We start from the raw sequence: 24,752 nt of genomic DNA, 5'->3' as shown, positions 1-24,752 counted from the left end.
GGAGGGAAAGAGGGAGGGAGGGAGGACTCCACAAGATCAGGAACTAATATTGACTGGGGGTGTGTTTACCCTGTATCTCTATTGTGCCAAAGACTGAGTGGGTGTGATAGTTTAAGATGGTCCCCTTCAGCCTTCAGGGTTTGAATGCTTGGTCCCTAGTTGGTGGCTGTTTGGGGAGCATTAGGATGTGTGGCCTGGTTGCAGGAAGGATGGCTGCTTCAGTTTGTTCTCTTTGGTCCTTGCAGCTTGAGATGTAATCCCTCAGCTCTCATCTTCTGTTCCACCACATGCCTGCTGCTTGCTGCATCTACTCTGCCATCATGGGCTGTTGTCTCTCTGGAACTGTAAGCTTCAGATAAACCCTTCCTTCTGTAGCTTGCCTTGGTCCTGGTGTTTTATTACAGCAATAGAAAACTAAAGCTGTGCACCGTGGACCACACCTTTAATCCTAGTACTCTGGACACAGAGAAGGGTGGATCTCTGTGAGTTCCAGGTTAGCCGGGACTACATAGTGAGGCCTTGTCTCAAAATAGGTAATTGAATAAAATGAAATTAAATAAGGCAGCCAGTCACCTAGATGGGACTAATGATTGAATAAAGTGTGTGTTGCTTAAATGAAGCAACATGCTCCATCACGTCTGTGCTAACTAAAGACTTCTTTGGATTTCTCTTCCCCTATCTACTACCCTCCGTCTTCTGTCCCAGCCATGCTCTAAAGAGGGAAGGACCATACAATACACCTAGTTCCAGTACCCAGTGTCTGAGTTGTGCCATTTCCAATCTGTGGCTGGAGCCTTGGCTGTTCAGGGAAGCCCTCTGGGGAGTCACCAGATCCTGGACCAGCTGGATACATCATAACACTGAAGAGCTAAGAAGAGGAAGGAGGAGAGAATCAGTGATGTGGCCCTGCCCCCCTCATCTGCTTGCAAGAGCAGCATTCACCCCTTCACCCTCCTCTTTCTCCCAAGATCTGTCTGGTGGTCCAAGTTCCAAATCAGATCTTAAGTCAAGGACTATGCATGTCATTTTGTAAAGCAATGGTCCTTCCGTTTACTTGAAAATTGTCTTTAAAGTACAGTCATCTAGGCCCGCCTCCCAGAGTCTTCCTTCACAGGTCTTAGGCCTTTAGACACTCATCAAGTTGGGTTTGCTGGTGGTGGTGGTGGTGGTGGTGGTGGTGGCAGGGTGTGTGTGTGTGTGTGTGTGTGTGTGTGTGTGTGTGTGTGTGTGTGTGTGTGTTTCCTCTGTGTAGCCCTGGCTGTCCTGGAACTCCCTCTGTAGACCAGGCTGGCCTCAAACTCAGAGATCGGCCTGCCTCTACCCCCAAGCACTGGGATCAAAGGTGCGTGCCAACACCCCCAGCTTTCATCAGGGCCGTTTTGAGGTAGGAAGCTTCTATTGAAGGAGCTAGCCTCACCTGGACTGCTCAGCACACAGTGGTGGACACAGTGAGACAGGCTTATGGATGTCACATTCTTTCAGAAGCTTTCCCTGGAGCCTGTGAAGCCTGGCTTCTCTTTTTGTATCCTGACTTATAATTAGCTACTTTATTTAGAAAGCGAAGGCTGAGCACTCAGGGGGGCAGAGGTAGGTGGAGCTCTGTGAGTTCGAGGCCAGCCTGGTCTACAAAGAGAGTCCGGATCAACCAAGGCTACACAGAAAAACCCTGTCTTGAAAAAAGAAAGTGAAGGCTGATTAAAGATTCACACAAGCTCTCCCAGGTAGCCTCTTAAAGCCTCAGTTTCCTTCACCATATTGAGCCAGAGTTGGCTCACATGTTCTTCCCCCACCCCCTTCCCTCCTTTCATTTATTTCTTTTCAAATAGGGTTTCACATATCCCAGAATGACCTTGAGCTTGCTCCAAGAATTCATCCAAGGATGACTTTGAACTTTGGAACCTTCTGCCTCCACCTCCCAAGTTTGCACCACCACTCCCAGTATGCAATGTTAGAGATCAAACTTGGGGGTGTCATGAGTGCCAAGCGTCTATGGTGGTTTTCAAATTTGGACAGAAGCAATCCAGAGTTGGGAATGCTGGGTCTTCCTCCACAATCCCTGGCTACAGTACAGTTCCTGCTCTCCACACTATAACAATGGGTTGCCAAGATTCTATATATAATTTAAATAAAAATGTCCCAAAGCCAGGAATGGTGGCACATGCTTTTAGTGCCAGCATTCAAGGAAGCAGAGGCAGGCAGATCGCTGTGAGTTAGAGGCCAGACTGGTCTACAAAGCAAGTCCAGGACAGCCAGGACTACACAGAGAAACCCTGTTTCAAAAAACAAAAGCAAAACAAAAATCCCCATATGGGCTGACAGTGATCCCCCAAAAGAGCCATAGATCCAAGGGGAAAACAAAACAAAACAAAAAACAACACAAGCCATAAGAAGCTTTCTTTGTGTCTTGGTTAGGGTTGCCCAAGAGACTCCCAAAAGATCATGGGAAATTGCTGTTGCCCTTGGTTTCCCCTCAGAAGTGGAAAGTAAGTCCTTATTGCTGATGACAACCAGGTGCTTCAGTCACAGGCCCCAGCAGACCTGAGCTGGATCTGACCTGAAAAAACTTCTCTCTGAGGACTAGCTGTCATATACCAGAAGGCACCATGCAAGCTTCCAAGGAGGAAACCAATCAACAGTCCTGCCCAGTTGTTTGTTTTTAAAGATTTATTATTTATTTATTTATTATGTATACAGTGCTCTGCCTGCATGTTCACCTGCAGGCCAGAAGAGGGCACCAGATCACATTATAGGTGGTTGTGAGCCACCATGTGGTTGCTGGGAATTGAACTCAGGACCTTTGGAAGAGCAGCCAGTGCTCTTAACCTCTGAGCCATCTCTCCAGCCCCAGTCCTATCCAATTATGACACCTATGAACCACAATTCCTCAGCCAAAGGAAAATTACAATCATGACCTTCACTGTGTCCCAGCTTCACCATACCAGAAATAATCCGAGGGATGAGCCCTGCCATTAATCTCAGCTGTGATAACCATGGCAACCAGGAGCACCTGCATCCTTCATTAGCACAGCTTCAAGGTGCATGTGCTATCTAACATTGGAAGGAGAGGCCTTGGAATGCTTTGAAGAATTCAACTTGGCACATGTGGAATTTGATTGCCTGAAACCTTTTTTTTGCTATACCTGCACTAGTTACCTTCAGGACTGTAGTAGAAGTTACTGGCCAAGGGCATGGAGAGTACTGCCCACACCACCAAAAATTGTGGACCACATGTACAGCTCAAGTTTTTATATTAGGGAGCTGAGGAGATAGGTCAGTAGTTAAAAGCACTGCCTGCTCATTCACAGGACCTGGGTTTAAGTCCCAGCATCCACATGGCAGCTCACAACTGTCAGTTCCCGGGGCTCTAGTGCCCTCTTCTGACCTCTTTGGGCATCAAGCATACACATAATTCACACACACACACACACACACACGCGCGCGCGCGCGCGCGCGTGCACGCATGCAAGTAAAAATCCATAAACATAAAATAATAATAGTAATTGTTTTTTAAATGTATAATAGAGAGAATTGGAGAGATGGCTCAGCAGTTAAGAATGTTGACTACTCTTCCAGAAGACAAGGGTTTGATTCTCAGCACCCACAGTCATCTGTGGCTCACAGTCATCTGTAATATCCCTATGTTACAGGCATACAAGTGGTACACATACATAGACCCAGCCAAGGCATCTGTACACATAATAAAATAAAATAAAAGCAGAAAAAAAAGTATACCAGAGTCTGAGGGCATAACTTAATGGCAAAGCACTTGCCTAGCATGTACAAGGCCTTGGGTTCAATTCCCAGTACATCAAAAAATAATAATAATAATACACACACACACACACACACACACACACACACACACACACACTTTTTTTTTTAGGGGCTAGAGAGATGGCTCAGAATTTAAGAACACTGCTCTTCCAGAAGTCCTGAGTTCAATTCCCAGAAACCACATGTCAGCTCACAACCATCTATACTGTGATCTGATACCCTCTTCTGGCCTGCAGGTGTACATTCAGGCAGAACACTGTATACATCATAATAAATGAAATAAATCTTTTTAAAATGTAATTTAATATATATTACATATATATTATCATATCAAAAGAAGAATGTGGACTCCGATATAGCTCAGTGATAGATCAGTTATCTAGCACGCATAAGAATAAGAACCTGTATTTAATTCCAAATACCACACAAAGAAAAGAAAAACATAAATATGTAAATAAAGCAAGTGAAATTAGTTTTAATAATCTTTAAACCCTACAGATAAAAAGTTTTAACACACCATTTATATTTTAAATGTGGGTTGTTTTCTCTGTTTACTTTTTTTTTTTAACTTAGTCTTTGAAATCTGGTGTGTGTTACCCAGACATCACATCTCAATTTGAAGCAGCCACACTCCAAGGGCTGAAGAGCTACAAGGTGTTGTAGCTTATTGCACCTGCACAGGTCCAGAGGACTCAACTCAGCCGCTCTGATGGGGTAGGCCTCTCCGACTTTTCTGAAAGCTCCTAAACACACAGCTTCTCTGAGCCCAGCATTTCCTCCAGTGTGTCGGAGTTAGTGACCAGCTACTCCCCAAACGATGGGAATTAGCGTGAGTCGGTGCCTTCGTTCACTGTTAGTCACCAAGTCGTGAACCCGTGTTCTCGTGGACATTTCCCACACTCAGTGTTCTTTGTCTTCTCGTGTCTGCCCTCTGATTTCCTACCCTGTCCCTGATGTTGGTTCTTAGAAGACCAGCTCCATCAACTTTAGAAAAGTGCGAGAAAATAAAAAGTAAAAACGTAAAAAAAAAAAGAAAGAAAGAAAGAAAGAAAAGAAAAATAAATAAATTTTAAAAAGAAAGAAAAGGAAGAAAAGCGCAAGAACCATCAAGAATAAATTTTCTGCTCCGTGCTCTCACAACAGTGCATGAAACAAGATGTGGAACCACCTTTCCCCCTGGCCTCCCAATACAGGGCCTGGCCCCTCCACCCAGCTCAGGATCCTGGGTCCTCCATCTCCATCCTCCTCCCAGAGATGGTGCCTTCCCCCCCCCCCCCCCCCCGACTCCTCACAGCAAACCTTAGGCATGTTCAGGCATTCCTACACTGTGACACAGGCTATTCCTCTACCGTCTCATCTCTTTCTTCATAGCCAACTGTCTTGAAAGACTTGCCAAGACCTGCCCTCTGTGCTTCGTTACCACCCATTCACACCCATTTCTCAGGAACATGGCTTCCATCACTTGCTGAGCCATCCTCACTAATGTTCCCTCTGCCTTCCTTGAGAGGTCACTGGAGAGCTGTACCAAAGATGAACCCCAGGCTTTATTGGTTACTGGCTATTCTGTCATTTTGCTTGCTGTCCCGTCTTGTTTTCTGTGACACGTTTGTTTTCCTTCTGTCTCTGTGGCCATTCTGTCCTCCTGCCTTCACTTGTGTCCCTCCGAGCAGCCTCCTTTCACCATGCCTAGGACTTCACTTTCTGCCTCTCTTCTCCTACTTAGAGAACTTTCAGCCACTTTAATGGCTTCAAACACCATTCATATATGACAATTCTCATGCTTGTGGAGAGTTTTCACCAGGCAGGGGAATGAATACATTTATTTATTTTTGTGCCAAGGTTGTGTGTATCCAAGGCTGGCCTTGAACTCACTATGTAGCCTAAGATGACACTGAACTTCTGCATCTCCTGACTCCACCTCCTGAGTGTTAATATTTACTGGCATAAGCCACCATAACCAGCTTTATGCATTGCCGGGGATCAAACCCAGAGACCCATGAATGCTAGCCAAGAACTCCACCAACGGAGCTACATCCACAACCTACATGGCTGCTTTTGCTTGTTTGTTTGTTTTGATTTATTCCAGCTCTTTTCCTGGCCCATAGACAAATCCTTCTGCCTGCAGTCCTCTTCAATGGATGTCCCAGGGATTACTCACAGACTCAACACACTTGTTACCTCCTGCCTGTCATGCCATCCCACACACCCCACCGTACCAGTGTCTCTGCCATTTGCTGAGTTACCCTGCTCTCCTACACTGTCTCTTCTCTCTGGCTTTTGTTTCTGATCTCACTGGAGCCCTGGGGAGTGGTTTGACCTCCTTTGTGTCTAAGCAATCCACTTCATCCATTATCTACAGCTATCTGGTGCTGATCCACCACCTAGCCTTAATCCGTGTTCCTTAGTGTGCAAGACCCACTAGATCATCCTGAGGCTTAACACCTCTCTGCAAAGCTGCGTGGATGTCAGGGTGCAACTCTCACTGCCTGGCACAGCACAATGGGCCCCTTCATCTTCCCGCCCCTTTTTCTCAGCACGTCCTAGCCCCGATGTGAATCATACCCAGCCTCAACGTGCTTTGGTGACTTTGCAAATGCTTTGCTTTCTCCTCCTACCCTCATCCACTTACCTGGCTACTATCCAGGGGAGCTTTGACTCTCAGCCTAGACATCTTTTCAAGTTTCTCAGATATCCACCACTCATGTAGATACAACACTGCTCCCAGTACAGACTTGAGGTCCCTCCTATTTGCCCCTGTAGCAGTCTTCTGCCCTGGACTCAGTATGGTCAACTGTCTATCCATTCACCCGTACCTTCAGGATACTGCCTACTCCACGAGGTTCTTCCTCATCCTGCCCAGGCCCAGAGCGCTCCATAACTGAAGGTGGTTTGAGTTTGAAATGTCTCCTTTATGCTCCTTTGTTCAAACTTTGTTCCCAGCTGGCCTCACGAGTCTAGAAGGTGTAGTGCCTAGAGGAGATGGGTCCTAACTGCAGGAAGTGGGTCACTGGAGGTTGGTCTTGAGGTTTTATGGGCAGCCCCTATTTCCTGTCCACTCTCTGCTTCCTGACTACAGGCACGGTATGACCAGCTTCCTCCTACTCTTCCAAATGTTTTCCCCGCTACAATGGACTGTGGCTCTTAAACTGTGAGCCCAAATCAACCCTTCCAGGCTTCAGTTGCTCCTTACCAGGCATTTTGTCACAGAAACGAGGCAAGTAATTAACTCCCTCCTCATATTTGGAATCTTATGATTTAAAACTCTCATTTAAAAAACAAAACCCAAAACCCTAGGGCTGGGGAGATAGCTTAGTGGACAAGCATGAGGGCTTGAGTTCGAATCCCCAGCACCCACATAAAAAGCCCAATGCAGCAATGTGCCCCCTGTAATCCCAACACTGTTAGGTAAAGACAAGTCAGGCTGGCCAGTCAGTGAGTTCCAAGTTCAGCATAAAGGACACAAAGGACTCTGTCTGCTTTTAACCTCACTGGTGAGGAGAAACGCTGGTAATAGAGCAGGAAGCTGGGGTTCGGGGCATGTGTCAGTAGATAAGAGTACTGTGATGGCTATTTTTTTTAAAGATTTATTTATTTATTATGTACACAGTACTTTGTCTGCAGGTACATCAGAAGAGGGCACCGTATCTCATTGTTAGATGGTGTGGTTGCTGGGAATTGAACTCAGGACCTTTGGAAGTGCGGGCAGTGTTCTTAACCTCTGAACCATCTCTCTAGCCCCTATTTTTTTTTAATTTAGGCCAACTGGGAAGTTTTAATTAAAAGACCACTTAATTATAAGCCAAATTGTACAACAGGAACAATATTTTTTTTTTAAAAAAGAACACACTGCATATATACATATGTACATGAATGTTGTTTTAAAGACAAAGATATCATATCGCACTTTTAGATTAGGCAGTTGATTAGTTCTAGATCGTATTTTAGTATTGGCAATTCTTAATCAAAGCTTGTCCGTTTAAAGATATGGTTGTAATTGAAGTAGAAAGCTTTAGGTGTCAAAGACATAGAGCCTAGCATGATTATTGATAAGAATTTAAGATGCCTGAACAGACACCACCAGCTTGGAATTTCAATTACCTTTTTTTCTTTAGTTTAAGTCATACAAGATCAAAACTTGAGGAAAAAAAAAAACTATCATTGAAGGAAGCACAGATAGGCCACCAGTCTTGCTTTTTAAAGTTACAAGTGAAAATGTATTTTCAAAATGTGAGATATTAATTATTGTAAGCTTAATACTTAACAGCATAGCCAATTTTATTTGTATGGAATAAGCGAAGTTAGAATTTTTAAAGATTTATTTATTATTATGTATACAGTGCTCTGTCTGCATGTACACCTGTATGCCAGAAGAGGGCACCAGATCCCATTATAGGTGGTGGTAAGCCCCCATGTGGTTGCTAGGAATTGAACTCATGGCCTCTGGAAAAGCAGTCAGTGCTCTTAACCACTGAGCCATCTCTCCAGCCCTGCAAAGTTTGATTTTAAACATGACTCTTGGTCAGTGTTGTATGTCCCGTCCTCACCATGAAAATGAAATTTCACAGAGAAGTACCTAAGTGGGCCTCTTAGTGCATGGCCATGCACATGGGACACAGACAAACATGTAGAAAAGCATCCATACACGTGAAAAATAACATTTTAAAAAATCAGTAAACCTTATTCATAATAGCCAGAACATGGAAACAGCCTAAGTGTCCCTCAGTAGAAGAATGGATAAAGAAACTGTGGTACATTTACACTATGGAATACTACTCAGCTATTAAAAACAAGGAATTCCCAAAATTTGGGGACAAATGGATTGAACTAGAAATGATCATAATGAGTGAGCTAACTCAGAAGCAGAAAGAGTCAAATGGTATATACTCACTTATATCTGGACACTAGTCCAAGGGGCATGTCTCATGAAAGTCTTCACTTACCAGGAAAACGGGACAGAGAGGAGGACATCTTATTGGGACTCTAGGTGAGAGAAGCATGGGAGAATGGGGAAATAGAAGGATCCAAAGGATCCTAGAAACCTACAAGAAGAACATTATGATGGGCGGATCTGGGCCCAGGGGTCCTGCGCAAACAATGGCACCAGCCAAGGACAATACATGCAGTCAACTTTGAACCCCTACCCATATCTAGCCAATGGACAGGACATTCTTCACAGTCGAGTGGAGACTGGGGTCTGACTTTCATGCGAACTCTGGTGACCCATTTTTGACCATGTCCCCTGGATGGGGAGGCCTGGTGGCACTCAGAGGAAGGATAGCAAGCTACCAAGAAGAGACTTGATACCCTATGAACATATACAGGGGAAGAAGGTCCCCCTCAGTCACAGTCATAGGGGATGGGAGTAAGGGGAAAATGGGAGGAAGGGAGGAATGGGAGGATACAAGGGATAGGATAACAATTTAGATGTAATATAAATAAATTAATAAAATATATTTTTTAAAAAATCAGTAAAATACCTCTGAAAAAGTAATCCATAACGGTTTGTCCGGTGAAGACTTACAATGTGTATTATCCACAGGCACTCCAAATATCATAAGACACATTTATGGCTTATTATTTCTGTTACCCATAAGAATTACCACAAATTAAATAAAATTTAAATTTTCTGGACATAAATTATTATTAAATTTTCTGTATGAGTGTTAACTCTGTTTTGGTTTGGTTTGGTTTGGTTTTTCAAGACAGGGTTTCTCTGCATAGCCTTGGCTGTCCTGGACTCACTTTGTATACCAGGCTGGCCTCAAACTCACAGCGATCCGCCTGCCTCTGCCTCCCGACATGCACCACTGCCACCCAGCAAGTGTTAACTCTTTTTTAATTAATTAATTAATTAATTAATTTACCTCCTGATCGTAGGCCCCTCCCTCCTCTCCTCCCGGTCCCACCCTCCCTCTCTCTTCCCTTACTCCTGTCCCTACTCCTGAGAAAGGGGAAGCCACCACCCCCCCACCCCCCAGCTCATCAAGTGGCCTCTTGAAGGAGTGCTTCCTCTTTGCCTGTGGCCAGGCGAGGCAGTCTTGCCATGGGTGAGTGATCCCAAAGCAGGCAACAGAGTCATGTGAAAGACAGCCCCTGCTGCCCTTACTAAAGGACCCACATGAAGCCTGAGCGGCCCATCGGCTACATCTGTGTAGAGGGCCTAGGTCCAGTCTATGCATGGTCCTTGGTTGGTGCTTCAGTCTCCGCAAGCCCTTGTGGGCCCTGATTAGTTGGCTTTTTTGGGCCTTTTTTTTTTTTTTTTTTTTTTGGAGCTCCTGTCACCTCTGGGCTACTCTTGGTTGTCAACTTGACTACATCTGGAATTAATTACCTATCTATCACAGGTATACGCATCGCCTTGTGTTTTTAGTACCTGTCATGGATGGCTATCCCAGATGTGGTCAGAGTTCTAATCCCTAACACCTATATGAAAACCAGGCACGGTCTTGCAAGCCTGTGACCCCAGGGTTGGGAGCCTGCTGGCCAGCCAATCAAGCCCCAAGGAAAAGAAACCATCAGGCCTTAGACTCAGGGGGGAAAAACCCATATCAAATAAAGGGGAGGAGTGGGGCGGGGCTGGAAAGATTGCTCAGTAGTTAAGAGCACTGGGTTCTTTTTTGGAAGACTCATGTTCTATTCTCAGCATCCATAAGGTAGCGATTTGTAACTCCAGTTGCGGAAGATGCAATGCCCTTTTCTAGCTTCTTCACGCCGGCCATACCTAGACACACAAGTGATGCACAGACATACATGCAGGCAAAACACCCGTAACACACAAAATTAAATAAAACCGAGAGCAGTAAAGGAAGAGTCCCCACTCTGTCCCCTGCATGCATATGGTAAGGGCACACACACCCCACCACAAAAAGAGAAAGCTGTCCTCTTTTCTTCCTCTTAAAGATATAGTTATGTATAAGAATGTTCGGCCGGCATGTATGTCTGTGCATCATGTGTGTGCCTGGTGCCTACAGTAGTCAGAAGAGGGTATCAGATCCTTGTGAGCTGCCATGTGGGTGCTGGGAATAAACCCTGGGTCCTCTGGAAGTGTAGTCAGTGCTCTTGGCCACTGAGCCATCTCTCCAACACCCCCCCCCATTTCTTCTTTATAAAACTAATGTTATTTCTTGTGGTGAGGATAGTGCCACGGCACACATGCGGGAATCAGAAGACAGCTTTTAATGTTCCATTCTCTCCTTCTACCATGTGGGTTCCAGGGATCCAATTTTTGGGTCCAGTGAGGCTTGGTGGTAAGAGGTTTTAGCCACTGAGTCACCTCGATGGTCCAATCATCATTCTTGTGGTATCTGACATCCAAACTGTGCCCCAGAACACAATCCTCTTTGATTTATCCCAAGCCAAAAATCATAGCACCCTGCTCTTTGAATTACTTACAGCATCAGTTCATCTCCCAAGGGCCCTCAGCCTCCACCCCCCACCCCCGCCCCCAGCATTGCAGAGGTATATCTCTCAAACTAGTCATTTTAAAAGCACAATGCCTTAATTACACGCTACAGGTTTGGTTTTGTTTGAAACTTCCTAGTCTGAGCTGGTCTTGAACTTGTGACCCTCCCAGCTCTGCCTCCTGAGTGTTGGGATTACAGGCAAGTGCTACCAGGCCTAGCTGGTTATGACACAGGACAAAAAAGGCACAATCTCAACAATGAGTGAAAATGACAAAAAGGCTTAAATGGAGAGAGAAGAGTCCTTTCGATGACTGTGCTGAAATAATTGAACATGCACATGTGCAAATGACTCTCCAGCTCACGTACCTTTAAGCCAGATGACCTGAGTTCAATCCCCAGAACCTATGTAAAAAAAAAATGCAGGTGTGGTGCTGTGTGTCTGTAACCTCAGCACTCCTGTGGTGGCAAGCTGAGAGGTAGAGACAGGTGAACTGGCCTGCCTCATGAACCAGTCATCCTGGAGTACAGCATAGGACACAACACAACACAGAAGCAAAAGACTTTGCTTCACAAACAGGAAGGAGAACACTGACTCCCGAGAGGTGTCCTCTTGCCTACACACACATATAACTATATTTTCCCAAGCCAGATTTCTAGAGATTCTTCTTGTGAATGACAAAAGGGGGACTTTCCCCTTTCCCACCCGCCAAATCTTCCAGCCACTGACCTGACAGTTGACCCCCTGAAGCCTCAATTAGGGAGCAATGGACAAGCCTCTCTGGATCTCTTGACACCACAGTGCAAGTGAGCTTCAACTCCACATGGGAGCACGGCTGAGCCTCTGGATGCTGGCCTCCAGTTAAGCAGCCTAGGAGTCTGGTTTAAGCAGTGCTGCGGCAGCAATGACTCGTGGTGATAAAACATATGCTTGTGGTCCTTTGCTTTCTGAACTCCTGCTCCAAGGCCGAGGATGCTCCCCGCAAGGGTCCGAGAAAAAAGGAAGAACTGGGTGGAAGAAACCTGCCTTCACCCATCACTGAAATACTTAGTACCTGAAGCGCAGCCACCTTGAGAGAAAAACATGGTGGCGGCGCTTCACGGTCACCTGACTAAGAGCCTTGGGTTTGATGCTAACTCAGAAGGAAATAGGCTGTCACTAAGAGGCCCCTCTACAGCACCCAAGCACTCACAGCCCAGTCTGGGCTCAGACCCAGTGAACATATGAGAAAAGATCACCACCAGAGCCACCAAAAGGGTGGGAGGCCTGCCGTTGCCAGGTCCACCCTCATGGATCACAATGACTGCATGAGATCACGGAATGTTGAGGATAAAAGGAAAGCGCCTCTTATGTCACAAAGTCACAAGTGGGTGGGCATCCTTTTTGACCCAGCTCCAGGGAACAGAGCGCTACCATTATCCCCAATGAGCCTCAGGCCTAGCTACCTCCCCCAGACAGAATTTGTGCCAAATCCATGCATGCCGGATTCCCACCAAAGCCGGCTTTCCTTCGAGCTTTCAGGGACTGAAAAAATAGCTATATATAGGTTCTCTTGGGGTTTGCCCTTGAGAGAGAGAGAGCGAAAGAGCAGTGCAAATAGTTTGAAACAGAGCTGAATGGACAAGTGTGCATCTTAGGGAAGCAGCCACCAGGGGACAAGAGCCTGTCACCAGCCCCCAAGAGAGTCCTGGCAGCATGGAAGATGACGATGAGGAGCCTCTTGAGTCCGAGGCCAAAGGTGAAAGGGTCTCCCATCTCTCATCTCCCCAGGGTAGCGTCCAGTGATCAGGAAGACCCCAAGCACCCTTCTTTCTCTATTTGAGTCTCTGCGATGGATCTGGTGTGTGTTGCATTAGAGACAGGGTTTAGAAACCCACTCAGGCAGTGAGTTGTGAGGCTAGATTTGGCTCTTATAAGCTCTGGCCAATCTTAATTTTTATTTGTAGGCTGGTTTCTATCACATTGATAGTTAGAAATCAGCCATGTTTACACCACATGAATCGGCTTCCAGTTAATTTGCTAGTCTGCCTCTGGTTGAGTGGAGTTCTCAAACTGTTTGAGGGGCTGGAGAGAGGGGCCAGCGCTTGGATCTTTTTGCTCTTCCTGAGGACTATAGTTCAGTTCCCAGCTACTCACAATAACCTGTAACAACAATTCCACAGGACTTGACATCCTCTTCTGGCCTCTACATGCACTGCACACACACACACACACACACACACACACACACACACACACACCCTGAGCCCATTTTGTTCTTTCTTCCTTTCTCTCTTTTCCTTTTTTCTTTCTTCTTTCTTTTTTCTTTTCTTTTCTTTTTTTTTTTTTTGAGGGTTTCTCTGTATAGCCCTGGTTGTCCTGAACTCACTTTATAGACCAGGCTGACCTCGAATTCACAGAGATCCACCTGCCACTGCCTCCCAAGTGCTGGAATTAAAGGCGTGCACCACAGCACTCGACCTCTTGTTTAAAAAAAAAAAGTGAGACTCACCCCTTTTCTCAGAGCACAGAGCAGCTGCGCTCTTCCTGACCAATGAACCAGTACTACTTACATGTCGCAAGGAAGCTGTCACAGAGGCTTGGGAGTAAATATCGGGGCCTGACTCTGTGAGCAAAAGCTAAGACATACATCTCCTTGGAATCATTAGGAGGACCACCATCCTAGAATCTAAATTGTGAAGGGGTGGGTGTGTGTGTGTGTGTGTGTGTGTGTGTGTGTGTGTTGTCATCCCGTTCAAAGAGCAAACTGGTATACATGCATGAAATTGTCAAAGAATAAAAGTAAATAAAGCCAAGAGGCAAAAAAGAAAAAGGAAGGGAGAAAGAGAGAGTAGGCTGGGCCTGCCTGCTAGGCCTCTGGGAAGCACAAATATGGTTTCCTGGACCACCCAGGCCTGCTGATGGCGGAGGATTCAACTCTGAATCCTGTGTGTGGCTTTTAGGAGCCGATCACTCAGTGGCCCAGTGAACAGACCACATTCAGCAAGTGCAGGGACCAGTGTGGAGGAGGCGCCGTTGCTCTCAGCAGAGCCTCGCCCAGTAAAGACAAGATGTTCAATCACAGCACTGAACTTGAGCTCAGGAGACATCTTTAAGCCTCTCCCTATAGCCCGGAACAGTGCTGGGCTCTGGGAAGAGGCTCCCTAGAGATCCCATTGCTCTCTGGAACAGATTCCCATCTGCTGTCCTTTGCATCCAATCCCTGTCCCCACCTCTGCCACCCTTCACCAACCTTCCAGTGGCGTAGTGTGTGACCCTGAGGAAGTCCACGCTTTGGGACACACCCTTGCACCTGAAAGAGTAACAGAATCAACAGCAGACTCCCAAATCCTTCCATGCAGATGATGAGGGAGGAGTGTGAGCAAGGGCCCGAGGACTGGATCAGCAAGTTGACAAAGGACATAGAACTCCACCAGTTCAGCCATAGGGGTCTTATAGAAGGGGGTTCTCCTGGCAGGGCTACACTGGGAGGCTGTGGGACAAAGGCTGCAGGCAGCACCTGGGAGGCAGAGGACAAGGGGAGCCAGTGGTGGTGGTGGTGGGGAGGGAGGGGTTCACCCAACAGGCTGCAGGTTTAATTCCCAGAGTGGGACGGGGTTTTCTTCCAGATGACCCTGAAGCCTCCCTGGCGCTTCAGAACAGTGACGACACCCTCTACTGCGAAGCCGAAGCCCCTCCGAGTGTTGAGAAGGAAAAACCCACCAGAGAGGATTCAGAAACTGACCTGGAAATTGAAGGTGAGGTGGCATCTGAGGAGAGGGTGGGTGGCCAAGTGGCTTCCTCAGGAACCAGAGAGGTTGCGTTCCACCTGAACAGTCCCTCTCTGTCCCACGGGAAGATGAGAGCAGGAAGGCTGTGCTCAATTCTAGACCATTTTGTCCTCTTGGATGGGACAACAGGACCTTCTTTCTGAGCGGGCCCCACATCAGGGTGTCCTTAAGTTTTAAACTGACACACGAAAGTTTGTGGTCTTTAAATCTCTAACTATGTGATTTTCTTTTAAAGTAAGTGTGTGTGTGTGTGTGTGTGTGTGTGTGTGTGTGTTTGTCTCTGTGTCTGTGCATGCTTGTGTGTGTGTCTGTCTGTCTGTGGCTCTGTGTGTGTCTGTGTGTCTATGTATCTGTGTGTGTTTGTGTGTGTCTGTGTGTTGTGTGTGTTTATATGTTGTGTGTCTGTGTCCCATGTGTGTGTGTGTGTGTGTGTGCGCGCGCACGCATGTGTGAGTCCAGGTGCTTTCAGAGGCCAGAGGCCTCAGATTCCCTCCTGGAGCTGGAGTTACATGCGGTTACAAGCCTCTTGACGTGGTTTCTGACATTTAAATCCAGGTCTTCTGGAAGAACAGCATGTGCTTTTAACCCCTGAGCTGCCTCTGCAGCCCACCCCACCCTGCCTCTCTTACATGATTTCTCCATAGTCCCAGAAGGCAGACTTTATTACATTTTTCCTAGAAAGGGACAGAGCCTTAAAGATGGTGAGAGTCACCCAAAGCGCCCAAGAGCTGGCCAGGTCTACATTAGCGGATACCACGTTCGACCTGTCTTCGGCACTCAATATTCAATGCAGAGTGTCTCTGCAGCCCTGACTGACTCTGTGGTCCCCTGAGAGTTCTTGTTTCTCCTGCATCAGAGCCACAGATTTTGCCTAGTCGTCCCAGCTTACGGAGCTCAAGCAGACACTCTGCTCTTGCAAACACCACCTTCAGTTTCCCTTTCTCCCTGTGTTATCCCTAAGGGGAGAGATGCCACAGAGATCCTTTGTGAGCATCTGCGAGGCGAGGGGAGAGTGAAGCTGGTCCCGCTGGATGGAAGCAGCCTCCAGCTTGGCAAGCTTAGGCTAGCCCAAGTCACAAGTCACCCTCCTTCTCTTGTTGGTTCTGTTTTATTGAGAAAGGGTTTTCATGTACTCCAGAGCAGCCTTGAACTCACCTCATTTCCAAAGATGACCTTGAATTCTTGATTCCGCCCCCCCCCCAAGTGCTAAGACAACTTCTGTGCATCATTTTCCCCACCCTCTCATGTGTTCTAGAGCAGGGGTGGCATGCCGTGATTCCCAAACCACAGATGGGGGTGGGAGTGAGACAAAGTGAACCTTACCCACAATATCAGCTTATAAGACCTTCCCCCACCCCAGTCCAACATGCAAATTCCCTCTTCTACTCAGACCTCCTCCCCACTTGTGGTGGTTTGAATAAAAAACAGCCCCCATAGGCCCATAAGGAGTGGCACTATTAGGGGGTGTGGCCTTGTTGGAGTAGGCGTGGCCTTGTCGGAGGAAATGTGTCACTGGAGGCAGGCTTTGAGGTTTCAGACACTCAAGCCAGCCTCAGTGTGTCTCAGTCTCTTCCTGCTGCCTGCTGATCCAGATGTAGAACACTCAGCTCCTTCTCCAGCACCATGTCTGTCTGCACACCGCCATGCTTCCCGCCATGACGGTAATGGACTAAACCTCTGAACTGTAAACCAGAGAGAAGCTCCTCTCTTCTTTAAGGTGGTCTGACTACTTGTCAGAACAGTTAAATGTTCTCCTTTATAAGAGTTGCTGTGGTCATGGTGTCTCTCCACAGCAATGAAACCCTAACACTCCACAGTACTCCCCGAACATCCCATCTCTCTCTCTCTCTCTCTCTCTCTCTCTCTCTCTCTCTCTCTCTCTTTCTTCTTCTTCTTCTTCTTCTCCTTCTTCCTCTTCACTTGAAGGCTGTTGTTAATTTTGCTTTCAACACTTCATTTTACCTAGTTGGAGGATGTGACAAGAGTAACCCTGGATGTTTTGCCTGAGGCTCCTAGTTCTCTTACTCCCCCATGTCCAGGAAGGCTTGTTGCCCATTGACCATGGGCCAGGTTGGTCTGAGCGCTAAGGAGCAAGGAGCCCAAGGGCTTGCAATAGAGAGATGGTTTCTCGTTCTGTTAGTACTGATCAGTTGTGTGGCATCTGTGTCTACGTTTGTCATTGGGGAAATACAGGATAGGGAAGCCCACTAAGGTGCAAGCTTGCTTGTTCTCAACTGATTTCCATTTTCTGCCTTGGCCTAATTTGTTGTCTTGGGACCGTTACCGGAGTGTTTTAGGCTCAGGACCCTGACCGAACCTGACAACCTTAACAACTGTGCTTAGCCACCCATCCAAAATAGGTCAATTAAAGACACAATCAGTAGTACTCAGTGTGGCCACATTATGAAGAGGAATAAATAAGGAAATCCAAAGGCCCATACCTGCCAAGGCCATTTTCAGCATCCTGGCATAAGGATTGGGTTGAAATAGAGGGCAAGAGGTAAGCGTAGCTTAGGCAACCCAAGGCCAGGCATGGTCCAGCTCTCCATTAGGGTCTTTGCTCCTCTCTTCTTTAAGGTGGTCTGACTACTTGTCAGAACTGTGTGAACTCTCTTTCCAGAAGACAAGCTCCTACTCCAGCTGGCCCAGGCTTCATCCCTTTCCTGCTCCCTGCATGAGACTCCTGGAGAATTCTAATTTCTTGGGGCTCATTGTTTGAATAATCTGGTGGCCAAAGGGAAACATACAAGTGTCTCTTTCTTTAAAAAAAAAAAAGTAACTTTCTGTTTAAGCAGATGTTCCTTTAAATCTTTGGCCAAGCTTTTTATTATTTATTTATGGCTCATGCTTTTTTGTGGTGCTGGGGAATCAAGGACTCACATAGCTCTGACCTTACTCTACTGCAGAACTGCACCACCAGCCATGGCTTAAGCTCTAACAGTCCTAGTGAGGCTGGAGAGATGGCTCAGTGGTTGAGAATACTGATTGCTTTTCTAGGGGACCCAGGTTCAGTTCCCAGCACCCACATGGTGGCTCACAACTATATGTAACTGTAATACCCTAGGAGCCAACACCCTCTTCTGGTCTCTATGAGCACCAGAACACACACACAGTGCATAGACATACATACAGGCAAAACACCTAGACACATAAATTAAATAATAATAGTAATGTAAAAAAAAACAGTGCTATCTGAGTTTGGTGGTGCATACCTGTAATTCCAGCACTTAGGAGGCAGAGGCAGGCAGATCTCTGTGAGTTCAAGGACAGCCTGGTCTATAAAGTGAGTCCAGGGCAGCCAAAACTACACAGAGAAACCCTGTCTCAAAAAAAAAATAAAATAAAATAAACAAACAAAAACAGCTAAGCAAGGCTGTGGTGGTGTACACCTTTAATCCCAGCACTTGGAAGACAGAGGCAAATAGATCTCTGTGAGTTCAAGGCCATCCTGGAATACAGATCAAGTTCCAGGACAGCCAGGGTTACACAGAGAAACTCTATTTAAACAAACAAACAAACAAACAAACCAAAGAACAGAACTAGTGAAACTAACATTGAAATAGAGATTCCTTCAACAATCAAAAGCCAACAACTCTGGGCCTATGACTCTGCCCTTCCATGTTGTCTCAAGCGGATTCATCACAATGGGTGGTTGTAAATTAATTAGTTAGTGATCAGTTTCTTGTGACCTCCAACATGTGGTCACACTCTCCTGTAGACACATTGTCACCCACAATTGGAAAAGCTGGGTTCTAGAACACACATCCACAAGGGCACGTCCTAGGCAGAGGAAGGTCCAGCAGGCAGAAAAGCATGTCCCCTGGAGCTAGGGGTGAGCTAAGGCAGACCAGGAGAGAAACCTTATTTCATTCTGACTTTCTATACAGACATAGATAAATTCTTCACCATCGGACAGAAGGACCTGTACCTGGAAGCCTGCAAACTGATGGATGTGGTGCCTGCCTCCTACTTCATCCGCAACATGGAAGAGTCCTGCGTGAACCTAAACCACCATGGCCTGGGCCCCAAGGGTACCAAGGCCATTGCTATAACTCTAGTGGTGAGCACAATGGCCACCAGAACACAGCGCGCCTGGTGGACAAGGATTGACAGAGTGGCTGGTTTGAGATTCAGAGGGCACCCTCCTTGGTGTCCAAAGAGCAATCTACCCTGGGCCTTTCTGTCATTGGCCATTGTTTTCCTTGTTAGGTCATGGAAGAAGTCGTGCTTTGAAGACTGTGGCCTTTCCTACTTGGGAAGCAAGGCATCAGCCTGCTTCCTAGGAAATGCATGGGCTAGAACCAGGCCCAAAAGTTACCGTAATTACCAAACATGGGCCTGTGTCTCCATTCCAATGCCAACGTCGGCCATGCATGCACAGAGCCACGATGCTCAGTGTGAGCCTTTCACATTGTCATTTTTTAGAGATCCCAGTGCAGAGGAAGTCACATTCTTCCTCATGAATAACATTCTCTCTTGGCTTGTCATGACCAAACAAGGACCTGACCTTGATTTCCTCACAGATTTATATCATTGGTTACATAGAAAGCTAGCTATGTCACGGAGACTTTGACAACTGTAAGTTCCTCTGTGACTGTTCACTTAGGAGGGTGAAGAGGAAATTTGACTTCAAAGAAACTCAGGAAAGTAAATAGGTGAATGTTCTTAGGAGGGGGCATTGAAAAACCAGTAATAGGCAGATGGCTCAGTTGGTAGAGTGCCCACCACACAAGCCTGGGGAGTGCAGTTCAGGTCCCTGACACTCATGTAAAAGCTAGGCTTGCTGGTGTACACCTGTAACCCTGACCCAGGTTGGGCAGAGACCTACAGATCCCTAGCTCTCACTGTACAGCCCCCAAGTCTAGCCAGTCAGTGAGCTCTGTGAGAGACTATGTCGGGGATAAGGTGGTGGCTTTGCATGGTAACAAACGCCTTTAAGCCCAGCACTTGGAAGGCAGAGGTAGACAGAGCGCCTTGAGTTTAAAGCCAGCCTGGTATCCACAGGAAGTGCCAAGCCAGCCAGGGATATACAGTGAGACTGTGTCTCAACTAAACAAAACAAAACAAAAGCAAAAAAAAAAAAAGGTGAAAAGCAATAGAGGAAGACTCCTTGATGATAACCTCTAGCTTCCTCATGCTGTGCACACACAGAAACACCTTCACAACATGTGCATTAACACACACACACACACACACACACACACACACACACACACACACGCACATCAGGTGGTGGTGACACACATCTTTAATCCCAGCACTCAGGAGACAGAGGCAGAGGCAGGTGGATCTCTGTAAGTTCGAGGCCAGCCTGGTCTACAGAGTGTGTTCCAGGATAGCCAGGTTGCACAGAGAAAACCTACCCTGAGACACCCCTGCCCCCGTGCCCCAACACACACACAAAATCACACGTGAGCACTTTTTAACATTAGTAATAACACGGGGTTATGATGGCACATACCGGTAATCTGAGCATTTGGGAGGCTGAAGCAGAGGCCTCAAGGCTAAAAGGTCAATTTGGCCTAATAGTGAGCTCAGGGCAAGCCTGAGCCTATATGAGACTCTGCCGTAAAATAAAAATCAGTAATATTTCAGTTGTCCATAGAAAGAACAAAAACAAAAAAAAAGCAAAAGGGATTGAGAATGAATCCTTAAAACATCCTGTTTCTGAAGGATCTGAAAGGAGAAATAAATCAAGTCCACAAGCAGAAAACTGTGAGGCAGTGGGAAGAGGGTGGAGCTACCTGGTTCAGCGATGCAGCCTAAGAGGATGATGGGTAAGGAAGGTGACTCTGGGCTTCCTCAATGCCTGTCACGCTACAAAACACATGGCAATGTTCAAAGCTCTGCAATGCACCATCCTTGTTCGCTAGGGAAACAGCCCCGCGGTCGAAAGCTACCAGAGAGAACATTGCTATGGCAAAGTGTGAAGGTGTGGCGCATGCTCTGTACCGCTCTCCTCACCCTCCGCACCCCTTCAGATCCCTAGTCTGCATCCCCATGCCCTTTATATTAGTCCTTACCCATGACTGTAAGACCTGAGGCTTGATGACTTCAGAAAGAAAGGAGGTTTAGGCCGAGGCATGGTGGCGCACTCGCAAGGCAGAGGCAGGTGGTCTCTGCAAGTCTACAGAGCAAGTTCCAAGAAAGGCAGGGCTTCACAGAGAAATCCTGTCTCAAAAAAAAAGGGGGGGGGGCTAGAGAGATGGCTCAGAGGTTAAGAACACTGACTGCTCTTCCAAAAGTCCTGAGTTCAAATCCCAGCAAGCACATGATGGCTCATGGCCATCTATAATGAGATCTGACGCTCTTTCCTGGCTTGAGGTGTACATGCAGGCAGAGCACTATATTCATAATAAATAAATCTTAAAAAGAAAAACAAAACAAGAAGAAAGAAAAGCGGTTTATTTAGCTAACTGAGTTCGAGGGCTGGTATTAGCTCTCCTCTGCTGATGACCTCGAGGCTTCACAGTGTAGGAAATGAACTCAAGAGAAAGAGATGAGAGGATGAGACAGGAAGAGCACGGACAGGAAGGGAAGGTCGCCGCCTTCCACTGGGCTCCACTTCCTTACTGGAGATTTATTTTCATTTTTGATGGTGTGCACATGGAGGGGCAAGGAGCACGTGAGTGCACATGCCTGCGGAGGGCAGAGGAGTCAGATCCTCTTGAAGCTGCAGCCACAGACAACTGTGAGCCCAGCCAGTGCGGGTGCCGAGAGTCAGACTCAGGACTTAGGCAAGCGCGGTATGCACTCCTAACATAAGCCATCTCTCTGTGACCTGAGCCCCACTTCTTAAAGTTCTCATTAAGTGATGTGGTGTGATGTGTGTGCGTGTGTGTTGTGTGTGTGAGTGTGTGAGTGAGTGTGTGTGTGATGTGTGTGAGTGAGTGTGTATGTGGTGTGTGTGTATGGTGTGTGTGAGTGTGTGTGAGTATGTGTGAATGTGTGTGAGTGTGTGTGTGGTGTGTGATGTGTGTGAGTGAGTGTGTATGTGGTGTGTGTGTATGGTGTGTGTGAGTGTGTGTGTGTGTGAATGTGTGTGAGTGTGTGAGTGAGTGTGTGTGTGGTATGTGATATGAGTGTGTATGTGGTGTGTGTGTGAGTGTGTGAGTGAGTGTGTGTGTGGTATGTGATGTGAGTGAGTGTGTATGTGGTGTGTGTGTGTGAGTGTGTGTGTGAGTGTGTGTGGGTGTGTGAGTGAGTGTGTGTGTGGTGTGTGATGTGTGTGAGTGAGTGTGTATGTGGTGTGTGTGTGAGTGTGTGTGTGTGTGTGTGTGTGTGTGTGTGTGTTTTCAGAGGTTGATGTCAGATGTCTTCCTGTATTGCCTTCTATCTTACTCAGGATCACTCACCGAACATAAAATTCACTGACTCAGCTAAGCTCACTGGCCTCAGGGACCCTCCAGTCTCAACCTTCTCCAGGCTAGGATCATAGGCAGGCGTCAGTACGTGATGTTGGTGTGGAGGGTCTGAACTCAGGTTTGCCTGGCAAGCACATTATCAACAGAGCCACCTCTTACAAACAGCATGGTCTCGCTAACTCTTAAACATTGCCACGCTGAGCTGGGCGTGGTGGTGCACACTTTTGATCCCAGCACGTGGTAGGCAGAGGCAGGCAGAACATTGTGAGTTCAAGGCCAGCCTGGTCTACAAAGTGAGTCCAGGACAGGCAAGGCTACATAGAGAAACCTTGTCTCAAAAAAAGAAAAAAGAAAAAAAAAAAAAACATTGCCACACTGGGGAGCAGCCCTCCAACCAGCACCATCCTCTCCTCTAGAGAGAAGCCACACTCTGAACCAGAGTGGACGGAGAGCCAGTTTAGTCACTAACAAGCACTTCCTTGTCTTTCTTCCTCTCTCATTATGATGGCCAAAGTCCAACACAACCATCCTCAAACTGGAGCTGGAGGACAACAGCATCATGGAGGAGGGCGTCAGGAGTCTGATGGAGATGCTGCATGAAAACTACTACTTACAGGAGCTGGTAGGGCCTTCCTCCAGCTCCCCCTGGCTCACCTGGGCACCCAGAACCACTCAAGCCAAGCCAGAGCCCCCCTCACTGCCCTCACCCCATCCCACCCTCACTCCCCAGGCCCAGGTCAGCTTTGGGCTATCTCTAACCAGGGCCGTGCATCAGAGGCTGGTTCTGACACTGTGCTACTGTCAGAAAGACTGTACCTTAAAGTCCTCATGCTAACAGAAGTGAGCTTTCTTCTTTGGAAAGCAGGGACCTGGTGGGGTAGCTCATTTTCTTTCTTTCTTTCTTTCTTTCTTTCTTTCTTTCTTTTCTTTTTTTCTTTTTTCCGAGACAGGGTTTCTCTGTGTAGCCTTGGCTGTCCTGGACTCACTTTGTAGACCTGGCTGACCTCGAACTCACAGCGATCCACCTGCCTCTGCCTCCCAAGTGCTGGGATTACGGGCCTGCGCTACCACCACCCAGCTTGAGGGTAGCTCGTTTTCAAATCCTCCAAAAGAGAGTTTCAAAACAAACAAGCAATATGCTTATCTGAAGTGCCAGGGCTAGACTGAGGGAGAGGGGTGCCATTAAAGACAGTACTGGAGAAAGAAAAACAGAAAGAAAAACAAAAACAAAAACAAACAAACAAACAAACAAACAAACCAAGATCTTGTGATAGACATTAGAAAGCCAGTTTGGGACCAAGCTTTCTTGTCTTTCTTCTCTCTGTCCTTTGCATTACCCTAATCCTAAGCCTTCCACCCCAGTCCTACTCTCTCATCATCCCCTGACCACTACCACCCCAACTTGTTTTTGAGGGCTTTCTTTGTGATTCTTTCCTGTGTGTGTGTGTGTGTGTGTGTGTGTGTGTTCTTACCTCTCAGAATATTTCTGACAATGACCTTGGTCTGGAGGGAGCCAAGATCATCTCAGACTTCCTCCAGGAAAACAACTCTTCGCTTTGGAAACTGAAACTCTCAGGTGAGCCCAAGGAAGGGGGCGAGAGGGTGCTGGGAAAAAAAGAGGATACCTGGGCCCAGCTCCTTTTGGTCTCAGGACAAGATGCTGCATCTTCTCCTTGCTGGACCAGACAGCCTTCCCCTTCTAGGGCCAGCTTCCTGCCCTTCCTTAACAAGCCTCTCCCTGCAGCATTCTTCCCTTTCCTGGGGTCTGCCTGGCATGGATGCCTTACTCTTTTACTTTACTCATATCTTCATATTCATGTCTTTTGTTTGTCTTGTATTTTTGTTTTTGTTTTTGTTTTTTTAAACAGGGTCTCTCTCTGTGTAGCCCTGGCTGTCCCAGAACTAGAGATATGACTGCCTCTGCCTCCTGAGTGCTGGGGCTAATGGTGTGCTGTGTGCCACCACCGCCCAGCTCACGTCATCTTTTAAAGGGACTTCTCTGATGTCTATCACAATGGCAACGTTCTATCACCATTACTGTGTCCTGTTTCTCCGGTTGTCTTAATGCTTATTAAACAACTGATTATTGAGTGTCTACACTGAAATGAGTGATAACCTATCTGTTATTGGGGGGGAACAGGGCCACTTGGAAATTCTAGTACTCAGACACACCCTCGCTTGGGTTTGCATGTTTATGGAATCTTCAGGGCTCTGGAACGTCTATGGCAAGAAATGAGTATCAAGGGGGATCCTATGCTGAACAGTAGGGCCTCTTTGGAGGACCACCCTTTACCCAGTTAGTTTTGGATTCCAAGAGATAAGTCCCAGTCCTTCAAAACTTCAAAACTGACAAGGAAAAAGCTTTATTAATGGACGCTTGAGTCAGGCACTGGTGGTGCACACCTTTAATCCCAGCACTTGGGAGGCAGAGGCAGGTGATCTC

The 24,752-nt window shown here is 46.9% G+C and overlaps 2 protein-coding genes across 6 annotated transcripts in view; one reads left to right on the top strand and one right to left on the bottom strand.

Annotated features, from left to right (window-relative positions):
• Positions 1-12,420, bottom strand: part of ANGEL1 (angel homolog 1) — a 46,435-nt gene extending 34,015 nt beyond the window's left edge. Inside the window, exons 1-2 of one of the 3 annotated variants that reach the window (XM_084792696.1) lie at positions 11,905-12,420; positions 754-868 (exon numbers count right to left, since the gene is read on the bottom strand). In XM_084792696.1, the coding sequence (XP_084648822.1) occupies positions 754-856 (103 nt within the window). In that variant the 5' untranslated portion in view covers positions 857-868; positions 11,905-12,420. Of the gene's footprint in view, positions 1-753; positions 869-11,543; positions 11,561-11,904 lie in introns of those variants that run through there. The other 2 variants (XM_084792697.1, XM_084792700.1) reach the window with 2 other exon arrangements.
• LRRC74A (leucine rich repeat containing 74A) overlaps positions 1-24,752 on the top strand; it is a 43,638-nt gene that overhangs the window by 836 nt on the left and 18,050 nt on the right. The window contains exons 1-5 of one of the 3 annotated variants that reach the window (XM_084792701.1): positions 12,535-12,913; positions 14,784-14,912; positions 18,833-19,005; positions 22,824-22,931; positions 23,789-23,885. In XM_084792701.1, the coding sequence (XP_084648827.1) occupies positions 12,871-12,913; positions 14,784-14,912; positions 18,833-19,005; positions 22,824-22,931; positions 23,789-23,885 (550 nt within the window). In that variant the 5' untranslated portion in view covers positions 12,535-12,870. Of the gene's footprint in view, positions 1-245; positions 345-12,533; positions 12,914-14,783; positions 14,913-18,832; positions 19,006-22,823; positions 22,932-23,788; positions 23,886-24,752 lie in introns of those variants that run through there. The other 2 variants (XM_084792702.1, XM_084792703.1) reach the window with 2 other exon arrangements.

Source organism: Acomys minous (assembly GCF_964271855.1).
Source record: "Acomys minous genome assembly, chromosome: 8".
Taxonomy (NCBI): Eukaryota; Metazoa; Chordata; class Mammalia; order Rodentia; family Muridae; genus Acomys; species Acomys minous.
This window is presented reverse-complemented; position numbering and strand designations above follow the sequence as displayed.